At 53.6% G+C, this 13,379-nt stretch overlaps 1 protein-coding gene across 2 annotated transcripts in view; it reads left to right on the top strand.

Annotated features, from left to right (window-relative positions):
• The window catches only part of Spsb1 (splA/ryanodine receptor domain and SOCS box containing 1), a 54,881-nt gene extending 41,850 nt beyond the window's left edge, over nucleotides 1–13,031 (top strand). For both annotated transcript variants that reach the window (XM_042695763.1, XM_042695764.1), the window contains exons 2-3: nucleotides 7,069–7,909; nucleotides 12,500–13,031. In XM_042695763.1, coding sequence (XP_042551697.1) covers nucleotides 7,216–7,909; nucleotides 12,500–12,627 — 822 coding nt within the window. In that variant the 5' untranslated portion in view covers nucleotides 7,069–7,215 and the 3' untranslated portion in view covers nucleotides 12,628–13,031. The remainder of the gene's footprint in view (nucleotides 1–7,068; nucleotides 7,910–12,499) is intronic.
• The last annotated feature ends 348 nt before the right edge of the window (nucleotides 13,032–13,379 follow it).

The raw sequence follows: 13,379 nt of genomic DNA on the forward strand, positions 1-13,379 counted from the left end.
GACAGGCGCACATACACACACACACACAATCACACACACACACACATACATACAAATACACACACCATGGAGTAAGACTTTGCAGATTCTAAAATGTGTTTAAAATTTTGAACATTTAATTCTTTTAGATCTGTCATTTCTCAAACCATAGCATTCCCTAAACTCCTAGTTTCTGATTCAAAAGGTCTATGGAGCCAAAAATCTGTACCTCTGCCACGTTCCCAGGGGTCTAGGGACCTCTGTGGATAGCTTAAGGGACTTCTGCTTTTGACCTAAGGGCTTTCTATGATTGAATTTGGGGGGTTGAGCGTGTGGAGTTGTCCAGGACCTTCCTGTCTTCCTGCTTTTTTTTTCATTTCTCCTGCTCCAAGATAGATGCTTTCTTGACAAATGAGCCCTGAGGGCCGCCTCTGGGAGCTAGGCTCGGGCCTGCCTTAGAGATTCCCAGCTGAGTATTTGCTTGTACTTGGCAGGTGTCCCTGGCCTTGAAGGGGACAGGAAGGGCTGAGGAGCTGCATGTATTATTTGTCTACTGTGTGCCCATACAGTTGTCAGGAGGTTTTTTTGGTGGTGTGTTTTTTTGGGGGACGGGAGGGGTTGTTTGTTGTTTTAGTCAGTCTTGGGGCTTAGAGTCAGAGCCTAGGCCCCGTCCCTGAGTTCTTCTTCTCAAGGCTAGCTCTTCTACCACTGAGACACAGTGCCACTATCAATTTTCTGGTGGTTAATTGAAGATGAGCATCTCACAGACTTTCCTGCCTAGGCTGGCTTTAACCGCAATCCTCAGATCTCAGCCTCCTGAGTAGCTAGGATGAGCCAATACATCTTGATCAATGTCATCCCTTTCATCCTTCTCCCCTGTCTTCGTGTTACAGCTATACGTTCTATCCTGATCATCATCCTTCTTCCTCTGATGTAGGGTGATGGCCATGAACCGCTCTCCCTTGTCTTGCTACTTCTGTTCTTTGGGGTATGCTGTTTCTGTGTGGACCAGGTGTCCTAGCCATGCAGGATCGGTGCCCTTACCGCCTCTGAAGGTGACATACCGCGGTGTCTCTCGGGACCCTCCAGCCCCGGGGCTCCTTATCGCCGCTCTAACTAGGCTGCAACCCTAACTTTGTATTTTAATTTCCAGTCTCTGTATGAATAGCACTCTGGTTTCCCAGGGGCACCGCTCAACTGATTTAAGCCCTTTCTGAAAGTATGTGAGTAATTTCCGTCCTGCTGTAGGTGTCGGTGGCAGGTGCATTTTTTGGTCTTTTGAGGTCAGAGGCTAGTGCTGTGGACTGTGTGGGAATTTTCTCTCCAAAACCGTTTGTCAGACTTTCCAGAATGATCCAATCCTCTCTGCTGGATCCAGGGGCAGCGATTTTATATCCTTACTGTGGAGTCTCTCTTAATGGGCAGTGTATGTGTGTGGGGGGGGGGTGGGGGGGATTGCAACCCTATGGCATAGGCCCTGCTGGTGGTGGAACCATGGCCCGGCTTGTACAGAGCATGCCCTGAGAGCACTGTACAGCCTGCCACATTCCCGCAGCCTGGAACCCTAATTAGCAAGTAATCCAGAGGGGCGGGCTGGTGGCAGCTTAGACAGGCTGCAACTCAGCCAGGCCATGCTCCACATAATGGCAGACAGCTAGGGGTGTGTTTCTTTTACAAAATCCTGGGCTGCAACCACTGATAGGTGATGGGGGAGGGGGACCTTGGGGAGGGAGGGAAGGAGGGCTTTTGATCTGCAGGTGAAAGGAGGCTTTATAAATAGGTCACCTTGTTCCACATCCTGAATTTTAGTCTTTCTTGGTCTTGTAGCAAAACAATGGTTTTGCTGTTCTGAGGTCAGAGGCTGTGAGGGGAGCCGAGCTTCAGGAGGTGGGCATGTGGCTGCCACTCTGGGCGTCCTCTGCCCACCCATCCATTGGCTGCCAGTTACCCTGGTAGTGTCTCCAACCATAGGAACAAATGGCATAACCAAGGATTTCTGGGACAGGTGGGGCTCAGGGCTTACTGATCCTGGAGTGCTTTGGAGCAAGGGAAGGTCAAAGGGCTGCAGGCAGTCCAGTCGGAGCCAGGGCTGAAAGGCTTGCCCCTCTGAGGTCCTTATTCCTCCTCCCGTCTCCAGAGGTGGGCAGCCAAGGCCCGAGCAGCTGTTGCATATGTGGTACAGCAGCCTCACCAGGCCCTGGACAAGCACAGAGTTGAGCTACAGCCCACCAGGCTGGGTTGTGGGATTGAGCAGCTGTGTGGGGCTTGTGGAGACAGACAGCTGCCCTGGGTTTTACTGGATAAATGAGTGATTTAGAAGCAGCACAATTGGAAGTCTTCATGGAAATTGTAGGCATAATATTCCACTCTGTGTGTGTGTGCGTGCGTGCATGTGCATGTATGTGTGCATGCACATGTGCATGTGCATGCTTATCCTGGGGCTTGGCCTCAGGGATTCACACTCTTGCTTAGCTTTCTCATTCAAGGATGGCTTTAGGCACATCACCACTTCTGGCTTTTTGCTGGTTAATTGGAGATGAGAGTCTCATGGACTTTCCTGTGTAGGCTAGCAGGAACATGATCCTCAAATCTCAGTCTCCTGAGTAGCTAGGAATAAAGACATGAGCCCCAGCACCTGACATACATATACTTTTAAAAAAAGCTTTGCTGTATTTGGTTGCTTGATGTTGCAAAATCATCATTATGTTGTGTTGCACCTGGAGGAAACTGGCTATGAATTGGTTTCCTGGGAATCTACAATAAAAAGATATGCTGTTTTTGTTTTTTGTTTTTTGTCGGTCGTGGGGCCTGAACTCTGGGCCTGGGTGCTGCCCCTCAGCACTTCAGCTCATAGCTAGCGCTCTACCACTTGAGCCACAGTGCCATTTCCTGACTTTTTCTGCTTAGATAGTGCTGAGGAATAGAATCCAGGGCCTCATGCATGCAAGGCAAGCACTCTACCGCTGAGCCACTTCCCAGCCTAAGATATGCTGTTTTTTATAAAAAAGGCTTTGATATAGCTGGGCTCTAGTGGCTCATGCCTGTAATCCTAGCTACTCAGGAGGCTGAGATCTGAGGATCGTGCTTCAAAGCCAGCCTGGGCTGGAAAGTCTAAGACAAAGCTGAAAGTGGAGCTCAAGTGTTACAGTGCTAGCCTTGAGCGAAAAAGCTCAAGGACAGTGCCCAGGTCCTGAGTTCAAGCCCAGGAGCAGTATACACATACGCACACGCACACACAGTTTAAGCCAGGATCTGGTGGCTCATGCTTGTGTTACTAGCCACTCAGGAGGCTGTGATCTGAGGATTATGGTTCAAAGCCAGCTGGGGCAGGATAATCCATGAGACTCTTAGCCCCAGGTAACTACTAAAAAGCCAGAAGTAGAGCTGTGGCTAAAGGGGTAGAGCACTAGCCTTGAGCAAAAAAGTTCAGGGACAGCATCCACGTCCTGAGTTCAAACCCCAGCACAGTGTTTAAGTACAGGTGTCTCCCCTCACCCCTTCCCAGGACTAACTGCAGTGAAAGGCGCAGTGTGTAGTCTTCGGAGCCTTTATGTGTGTCTGTAGTTAAACATGGACAAAGGGAAGCTTTTTGAACGCTGTTCTTTGCAATCTATGGTTCTGCTTTTTAGATTCTCCCTGAGGGCTGCTCGTGGCCTGGTGGCAATGAGATTCTGGCTGAGTCTCTTCCACAGGCCCTGGTGCAGGCCCTGCCTGGGGACATCAGGCTAGGGCACCGCCACATCGCACCTGCATGCCCAGGGGCACCTGTCCCAGGACACACCCCGCACCTGTGTAGGAGGCGCCTTCGCCCTCATCCTTTCCGCTCTTCCCAATCCCTTACCCCTGTGCACCACCAGGCACCCTCAGCTCTTACTGATTCTGTCCTGCCACATTTCTGTGGCTCATGGAATGACTGGTATGGGGACACAGACAAGCAAGCCTTGTCCCCCTCCCACGTGTGCCGTGCTGCCCCTCCCTGACAGAGAGAACCACTGAGGGATGGGTGGTCCACCTCAGATCATGGCAGGGTGAGAGCCATGGCCCAGGCCAAGGGTGTTCCACGTATGAAACCGGAAGTGTATTTGACTCCCTGCGCTAGTAGGGAGCAATGGGTTCATGGTCTGGCTGCCACCCAGCCCGTCAGAGGGGGCAAGGAGCTGGAGGAGCCTGTGACTTGTGAGGGCTTTACCTTTTTCCCATGGAGAACCATGGGAGCCATGTTCCCAGCAAACCGCCCCGAAAGCAGGCCTCCCTCCCGGACGGCAGTGCCGAGCTTTGGACCAGACTGCCTTAGAGGCGCTCAGCAGCCAGCAGTGGGAGACTGGGAGCCCAGGCAGCCACCGGAAGTTCTTCAGGGGACACACAGCTCTCATCCAGAGTAGCTGTCAGGGAACACTGGGTGGAAAGATTTTGTTTTGTGAACGTCAGCCTGAGCTGTGAGCCCAGAGGTCCGTGTGCGGCACTAGTGGGGATGGGGTTGGTGGAATAGAGGGAACCGCAGACAGGGCTGGTGCCTGAAGTGCACACGCCCCTGCTGTCCAGCCACCGTGTCCTGCCTCTGGTTCTTGCTTCTGTAGCATTCTGTGTTCTTGGCCTGCATGCCACCATGGGCTTGACCTCCGTATTCAGGTGTCCCTTATCCTCCCCGGCTGAGTACATGGGGCATGCCAGAACTGCTCGGGGATGGGAGCGGGAGCTGCTGGCCAGGGAACCGCCCAGCCTCCATGCCTCTGCCCTGCTCCTTCACCAGGGCAGCCACTGCTGTCATGGCTTTGTGTGTGTAGCATGTACACGTGCATGCACCTGTGCGCACGTGTGCATGCATGCATGTTATGCGCACGCATGTGTGCATGCACCCACGCACCCATGTGCACATGTGCTATGTACACACCTGTGTGTGCTGTGACCGCTGGGGCTGGTCACAGTGGCAGGCCATCTCTGTCCTCTCTTGCAGCATACAGCTGTCCGGTCAAACCTTTTGTGGCCTGGCGTCTGCATGGAGACAGGAGCTGTCTTCTCACCTCTCAGAGACAGGTGATCTGCTCACTTCGTGACCCTGGCCCTGACATTCCTACAAGGCCTGGGCTTTGGCATTTGTTCCCCAGAACAGCTGGAAATGGGTTAACCCAGAGCAGCACCTGTAGCAGTGCCCATTTCCTGCCGGCCGCTTGGCACCCCGCTCAGGTCCCTCCTAGTCTAGGGAAGCCCGTCGGTCTCTCCTGTGGCCCCGTCTGTCACTCGGCCCTCATGACACCTGTAGTAACGCACTCCTCCATCCCCAGCTCCGGGAACTATGCACAGATTTAGAGCCAGGTTCAGCGAACTATGCCTCTGCGTTAGGTCCAGCCCACTGTCTATTTTTCTGAAGTTTGACTGGGATGCAGTACCCTCATTTATTTACACCTCACAGAAGCCTAGCCTAGGAGAGACCTTAACCTCCATCTGCTCCTGCCCAGCCGGCTTCCAGACACTTGGGCCATGGCCAAAAGGCAGCATTCAGCTGTTGTACCAGGTGTGGCAAGCAGAAAGACCAGGTAACAGGGATCTCTGTGCAGTGGCTGAACACATCTCCAGAATGTAAGAGCTAAAGTAAAATGCCAGGGTGCCAGGCCTGCTTGGAACATGGTCTCCATTTGATTGTAGATAAGAGTGTGACGCACAGATGACACTCAAGTTGCAGATGAAGCAGCGATGCTTGGGAACCCTCGGGGGAAATCTTAGTCTCCAGGCCACCGTTGCACTGCAAGAGCTTGAGAGCCCGGGACACAAGGCTGGGGGTGGGTGGGGGCCCGGACACTCTGCCAGGCCGAGCCTTCCTGAGAAGGTAAAAAGGTGGAGAAAGATAGGAAGGGAGCCAGCCAAGCTCTCTGGAAACTTGAAAGAAGGGTACATTTGTGTGATCGCATTTTAAAATGGACAGAAAGAGGTCGCTCTCACCTATAATTCCAGGTACTTGGGAGGCAGAGATGAGAGGACTGCAATCTGAGGCTAGTCTGGGCAAAAGTTAGGACCTATGTTAAAAAGCAAGGCATCATGGAGTCAGACCTCCTCACCAGAGGCTGGTGAGACCCAAAGGGTGACACGTCTGTGTTGAGCTGAAAGGTACAGGCAGGCGAAAGCAGCAGTGGACCTGGGCACCAGTGGCTCACGTCCGTAATACCAGCTACTCAAGAGGCTGAGATCTGAAGATTGCAGTTGAGAGCCAGCCCCGGGGAGGAAAGTCTGTGAGACTCTTATCTCTAATTAACCTCCAAAAAATGGGAAATGGAGCTGTGGCTCAAGTGGTAGAGCACTGACCGGCACTGAGTTCAAGCCCCCGTACTGTAAAAAGGAAAAGCAGAGCTACAGTGGATCTTCTAATTTTTGGCTCAGACCACCTTGGCACTAGGAGATGCCACCCTCTGCTCAGGTGCCATTTGAAGTGGAGCCAACCCGGGCCTTGAAGTAGCTGCTGGTGGTGCAGTCCAGGTGGGAGAGAACTGCTCGGGGGCCGCTGCAGCCCCGCTGTGGCGCTGTCCTCCGGGCCCTTCCAGATAAGTGCACACCCAGCCCTCCCTGGTGAGGGTTCCTTCCCCCGGGGTGACTGGATGGCCCCTCCATCAGGGGCGGCTGTGCTGGAGAAGACGGGGAGCTGGGATGAGGCACCTTCAGACTCCTGCTGCTATGTGATGCTCCCGGTCCTGTCTCATATTCTCATAGCCAGCCAGGGCAGTCTGCTTCCCTTCACTCAAGCTACCTACTGCTACATGGCTGGGCCCCGGCTCTGTGCCATCTTGGCCTCCTGCCCTGTGCAGCCCTGACAAGGTAGCTGTGGGCGGCCATCGTGTGTCTCAAACCCAGTACCTTGAGAGCAGTGCCTGGTTCCCCCGCCCCCCCCATCCTCCATGAGGACCATGAGCAGATGGCCCCTTTGCTTTGTGACGACGTAGCCACGGGGACGGGGGTACCTCGTCCTGTGCCAAGTTCCCCGGCTGCCCCACACTGGGCTACCGGGGGGTGTGGGTATGAGTAGCCCGCATTCCTCACTAACCTCCCCCTCGTCCTCCACCCCTGCTCACACGGCCTCCTGTTTCTCTTTCCATCCATTAGGCAATACTGAGTGCTCCACAACGCGCAAGGTCTCCTAGCAACCTTCCTGAGGAATTCTGCCTGGCCCCGATTAGAAAACTGGAGCCGAGGCCCCGAGATTGATGAGTTTGCCTTGGGAGACGGTGAGAAGGTGAAGCCGAGGTAGATATGGGTCAGAAGGTCACCGGAGGAATCAAGACAGTGGACATGCGGGACCCCACATACCGACCCCTGAAGCAGGAGCTCCAGGGGCTGGATTACTGCAAGCCCACCCGGCTAGACCTGCTGCTGGACATGCCCCCCGTGTCCTACGACGTACAGCTGCTCCACTCGTGGAACAACAACGACCGCTCGCTCAACGTCTTCGTGAAGGAGGACGACAAGCTAATCTTCCACCGGCATCCGGTGGCCCAGAGCACGGACGCTATCAGGGGCAAAGTGGGGTACACACGCGGGCTGCACGTGTGGCAGATCACGTGGGCCATGAGGCAACGAGGCACGCATGCGGTGGTGGGCGTGGCCACGGCCGATGCCCCCTTACACTCTGTGGGGTACACGACCCTTGTGGGCAATAACCATGAGTCCTGGGGCTGGGACTTGGGGCGCAACCGGCTCTACCACGATGGCAAGAATCAGCCAAGCAAAACATACCCGGCCTTCCTGGAGCCAGATGAGACGTTCATCGTGCCCGACTCCTTCCTCGTGGCCCTGGACATGGACGATGGGACCCTGAGCTTCATTGTGGATGGACAGTACATGGGCGTGGCTTTCCGTGGACTCAAAGGCAAAAAACTGTATCCTGTAGTCAGCGCTGTCTGGGGCCACTGCGAGATCCGCATGCGCTACTTGAATGGACTCGATCGTAAGTGTTCCCCGTCACGTCTAAGTCAGTACCCTCCCCACGTCTCCGGGAACTGGGCCCACCGTTTATGCAGTTGCTGGACTTACAATGTCTTTTAAGTAGATGTACCAGCATCTGCAATGGCCACTCTTTACCTTCGTCTGGTTAAATGAGGAATTCTAGCGGAAGTCTTCTGGATTTCCTGACCAGTGTCTGCTGAATTAATGGATGATGGCTGGTCGGATGAATGGGTAGAGGGATGAATGGATGGATGAAGGATTACTGTAAGCCCACCCTCCTGGGCCTGGTTCAATGAAGGGATTTTGGCTAGCTGGCTGGCTGAATAATGGATAGATGGTGGATGGAAGATGATAGATGGCTGGAAGATGATAGAATGAGAGGTTGGATGAATGAATGGATAGATTGGTAAGTGATGGATGGTTGGATGGATGAATGAATGGCTAGCTGAGTGATGGATGAGTGAATAGATAATGGTTGGATGGACAAATGGATGGATGATGGATGAATGGATAAACAATAAATGATTAGATGGATGATGAATGAACGATGGATGGAATAAGTGGTTAGGTGCATGAAGATGGATTGGTAAATGATGGTTGAATGGATGAATGAGCAGGTAGATGGGTGATGCTGGAATGAATGGATGAATGAGTGTTTGTTTCTTTCTGATTGACCCACCCCCAGCTTTGCTTGCAGTTGCCAAGTTCTAGAACAGTAGCCAGTATGGGTTTTGGGTTGGGGGGGGGGGGTTGTAGTATATTCTTCACAGCCTGGGACACTCTAGGGCCTCTCAGACAAATGAAAGCCAGTGAGCTCACTTGCTCAGATTTGGCTCTTTCCTGGGGTTGGACGTGGTCCTGGGAGGGACCTGATTAGTCACAATGGTGGGAGATTGTTGAGAGGAATCAGTGCACTCCTTAGAAACTACTGGAACATCCAGGATAGTCTACTTTTCTCTTTGGAAACCGTCCTTCCCCCTTTCTCTCCAGCCTCTGTTCAGGCTTTGTTAGGGGCTAACAGTGAGCCCACAGCTGGATGAGACATTTGCAATACAGCATATGCAGGATGCTTGGTCCTCCCTGCGTAGACAGCGCCCCAAGGAGAGGGGGCCTCTGGCAGGGGCAGCCAGGCACACACCGCGGGTAACCTCCCTGAGGAAGTCACCTCAGGCCCAGACTGAGGAACCAGCAGAGCAAGTTCTGTGAGTCCATCTCCTCAAGTGACAGAAATAAATGACATAAGTCCACAGCCAAATGTGCCCTGCGCAAGGATGGGCAGTGTTGGGTGGGGAATGGGAGGCTTGACACCTTCTACCCAGGACTGAGGAGTTCAGGGATGCCTGGCGCCAGACCCTGCCTGCAAGTGACTCAGATGTTGTCAGCCTTCGGTGTAGACAGGAGGCAGGATTGACAGGCTGACTGGCCTTGACTGGCCTAGACTAGTACTATCTGTCTGTGTGTCTGTGTCAGTCTGTTTGCCTCTATCTATCTGTCTATCTGTCTGTCCGTCTGTCTGTCTGTCTGTCTGTCTATCTATCTTCTTTGTGTGTGCTGGTCCTGGAACTTAAACTCAGGGTCTTGTGCTCTTGCTTGGATTTTTCACTCAAGGCTGGTACTCTACCACTTGAACCACACTTCCATTTCCAGCATTTTGCAAGTTAATTGGAGATAAGAGCCTTCAGTTTGTCTGCCCAGGCTGGCTTCAAACCTTGATCCTCAGATCTCAGCCTCCTGAGTAGCTATTACATGCGTGAGCACTGGTACCTGCCTATTTTGCTCCAGTACTGGGGCTGAGCCTCAGGATCCCACTTGGCCTTTTTTTGTTTTGTTTTGTTTTTCATGGATGATACTGTATAACTTGAGCCATGACCCCAGTCTGACATTTAGCTGGTTAATTGGATACAGAATCTCTCGGATTTTTCTGCCCAGACTGGCTTCCAACCTTGACTTTCAGATCTCAACTGTCTCAGTGGCTAGGATTACAGGCGTGATCCACCAGTGTCCAACTAGGAGAATGGCCCCGTGTTGTCCCTCTGGGAACGTTTGCCTGCAGCCAGGAGCGCTGCAAGTTTGCACGCCTGTTTGGTGTGTCCCAGCTCTGATATAGCCCCTGAGCGGTAGGAGGGGCCTGGGAGCTGTTTGCCCTTGGAGAGCAACCTCTCAAATAGAAATTCTGCCCACACTGTCCTAGAGGGGTAGGCCTGCGCCCGCTAGATGCTCTCTCGCTCTGCGTCCTGCCTGGAGGTTGAATGTGTTTTCCATTGTTCTTGCTTGGAAAATTCTACACGATTTGGGTGGGGGATTGTGAATGGGAAGAAGTTGTTGGAAACTGTGGCTATAAGTTGTTGGAATCTGGACAGAGACTCCAAGTGTTAGAGCATCAGGACACTCCTGGCCAGGGATGAGAACCGGCGCCCTCTCCACCTCAGTCCTAGGCTGGCTTCTCTGTTGGGCTGCTCCGCTTTCTCAGCCCTCGTCAGGCATGGCTGACAGGAGGCCACACCTGATGCCGTAGATGGCCAGGTCCAGGGATGCTGAGCGGACATTTGAGGGCCACTGCAGTATGCCTACCAGCACCGACACTTTAGTGTCCTTACTGGGGGCGGGGGTAGGCCTTAGAAGGACCCTTTGCTGATGGTAGGGCAAGAGTAGGCGCTGTGATAGTTGTCCGAGTGAGAGATAACAAGGCTTAGTCTAGGGTGACAGCCACAGAGGTGGTGGGAGGCAGCCAGGTTCTGGAAAGTGCCATCTAAGTGGATCAAGGAGACAGGAGAGGGAGTCATCGAGAGGACTGTGGGGTTGCATCTGTGTAATGGAAGGTTGGGGCTGTCTGTTGAGATGAGATGAGGAAGCCAGAGGAAGGAGCAGGTTGAAGGGTAGAAGTCCGTGGAGATGCTTGTTTGTTGTATGCACATGGGTTTGAAGGCCTGGAGTCTGGGGCACAGGGGTCAGATGCCATCTATGTACAGGTGACATATAAAACCATGACCATCGGGGCTGGGATGTGGCTCAGCAGGGGAGCGTTCACCTGGCACTTAGCTCGCATGCACAAGGTACTGGGCTCCCTTCCCAGCACCACAAGAATAACTGAATGAATGAGTGAGAGAATGGATGATAGAATAATAACATCAGAAGCTGTTGCCCTGGATGATGGGATAACCAGAATAAGGGTAGGGTCAGGTAGGGAGTAAGACCAAGCCCTGTTAGAGTTCAGGAGGCTTAAGAGGAGGCAGAGGAAAATGGCACGTGGCTGGAGGAGAGCCAGGGGAGTGGTAGTTGGTGAAGGAAGAGCTTCAAGAAGGACAAAGTAATGGCAGGTGGTGAACACTGACCGCTGCTTCGGCACGACAGCCGCCGTGGCAGCTTTAAGGGTGAGCAGCGTGACCATTACTGAATCAGGGATACTTCCTGATGTGACGTTTTCCCTTGACCTCACAGATCTGCCATTCATTCCTTTCCCCAAGCACTGGGCGCAGCACTGCAGAGCTGTTAGTCCTCGCCAGGAGTCATTTGGGTGGGATGAGGTCAATGTCTGGTGGAAGAAGAGGAAGGAGGATATGTTCTTTCTTGGGGCAACCATAACAAATGACCAAAAGCTGGCTCAAGTGGTTGAGCACCAGTCTTGAGTGAAAAAGTTAAGTGACAGAGAGCCCGGGCTGAGTTCAAGCCCTAATGCTAGAATGTATGTATGTGTGTGCGTATGTGCATGCAATCACACACACACACACACACACACACACACACACACACACACATTGGTACCTGATGGGCTAGAGGCATGGCTTAAGTGGTAGAGCACCTGCCTAGTAAATGCTGGACCCTGAGTTCAAATGCCAGTACTGCAAAACAAAACAAAACAAAACAAAACTGGACCCTGAGAGCAGTTGAGTGGCACAGAGATCCCTTCCTGAGCCTGGTCAGGATTCCATGCCGATGTGTGCCCAGCAAGAGCCGGCTCCTACATCCAGCAGGCTGACCTGCACTCAGGACACTGCTTGTCTGGATGGGACAGGAAAGAGGCCCAGAATGGTCTGGGTGCGAGTCCCAGACCAGGCTCTCCCAGCCAGGCAACTCCAGGCAAGTCATTCACACTCTTGTGAGTTTTCTCCTGTCCAATGATAGAGAGGATGATGATGGCATCTCTGATTGACTGCAGAGATGAAATAAGGCACTAATGGTTCACGCCTGTCATCCTAGCTACTCAGGAGACTGAAATCTGAGGATCGCATTTCAGGAAATTCTGAGACTCTTATCTCCAATTAACCAGTAGAAGTGGAGCTGTGGCTTATATGTAGAGCACCAGTCTTGTAAAGAAAAAGCTAAGGGGGCCCTGAGTTTAAGCCTTAGTACCGGTTCAAAAAAAGTCAGTCAATCAGAGATGGCAGAGGCTGGCCAAGCTTCCCAGCCCAGAGTGGTTTCTCTGTGTCAGCTGCCACTATCCATTTAAAGCCAAAAGAGCATCACATTCCTTAATGATCTGCTCAGCTCCGCATGAATCAAAGGTAACCTTGTGCACTTGGTGAGGGCTGTGGTTCTGGAGCCATCCTGAGCGGAGCTGACACTCTCTCCCTCTCTCCCCTGGTTTCCCCAGCGGAGCCCCTGCCGCTCATGGACCTCTGCCGACGCTCGGTGCGCCTGGCCCTGGGGAAGGAGCGCCTGGGCGCCATCCCCACACTGCCGTTGCCTGCCTCCCTCAAGGCCTACCTCCTCTACCAGTGACGCGCTCCAGGACGCCCCCTGGTGCCAGCTCACGGAGCCACCGCCACTGCACCCTGCACTTGATGCCCGCCCCAGACATGGGCAGAAGCAGCCTGCGCTTCCTACTCATCCTCCCTGCTGCCTCTGCCCTAGGACTGGTGCCAGGATGGCCAGGCCCTTCTCCTTCCCTGATGCTGGCCGGAGCAGCCCCCTGCCGAGTCACCGCCCCTCCGCCAACCAGAGGGAGAATAAACTCCTACGAAAGCCTCCATGGGCGCAGTGTGCTGTTGGGTGGGCGGGCTGCGGTGAGCACTCTGGGGAAAGGCTGGGGTCAGTCAGCCGGGGAGGGGGCTCTGAGGCAATGGGACCAGTGGGAGGTACTGGAGCTTGCCAGCAATGCCAGCAGTGGGCAGGGAGGGGGCGGGGGGGGGCAGGCCGCCCAGGTGAGGCTCAGGATGTCTGCCCCACGGACACCAAGACAGAGCCCCAAGTTGGATCTCCCCAAGGCGGTAGCACTCGGGCTTGACTCTGGCTGCTCATGCCCCATACCCTGTATTTATTCTCTTAACAATAACGAAGGCCATTTATTTATTCCATTTAGAAAGGAAAGCGTGTTCAGTCTCCTCCGCTGGTGTGTGCGCTTGCTTTTCTCCCACCTGTCGCCTCCCAGGGCTTGTGTGCCACACCTGTCCTTCCTGGGGCCGCCCGCCTGCATGGGGGCCGGTGTCTGTGTGCACATCCCTTGACCTGCTTTCCAGGGGCTGTCACTGAGC

Source organism: Dipodomys spectabilis, unplaced genomic scaffold (genome assembly GCF_019054845.1).
Source record: "Dipodomys spectabilis isolate Male_0828 unplaced genomic scaffold, ASM1905484v1 ptg000188l, whole genome shotgun sequence".
NCBI classification, from domain to species: Eukaryota; Metazoa; Chordata; class Mammalia; order Rodentia; family Heteromyidae; genus Dipodomys; species Dipodomys spectabilis.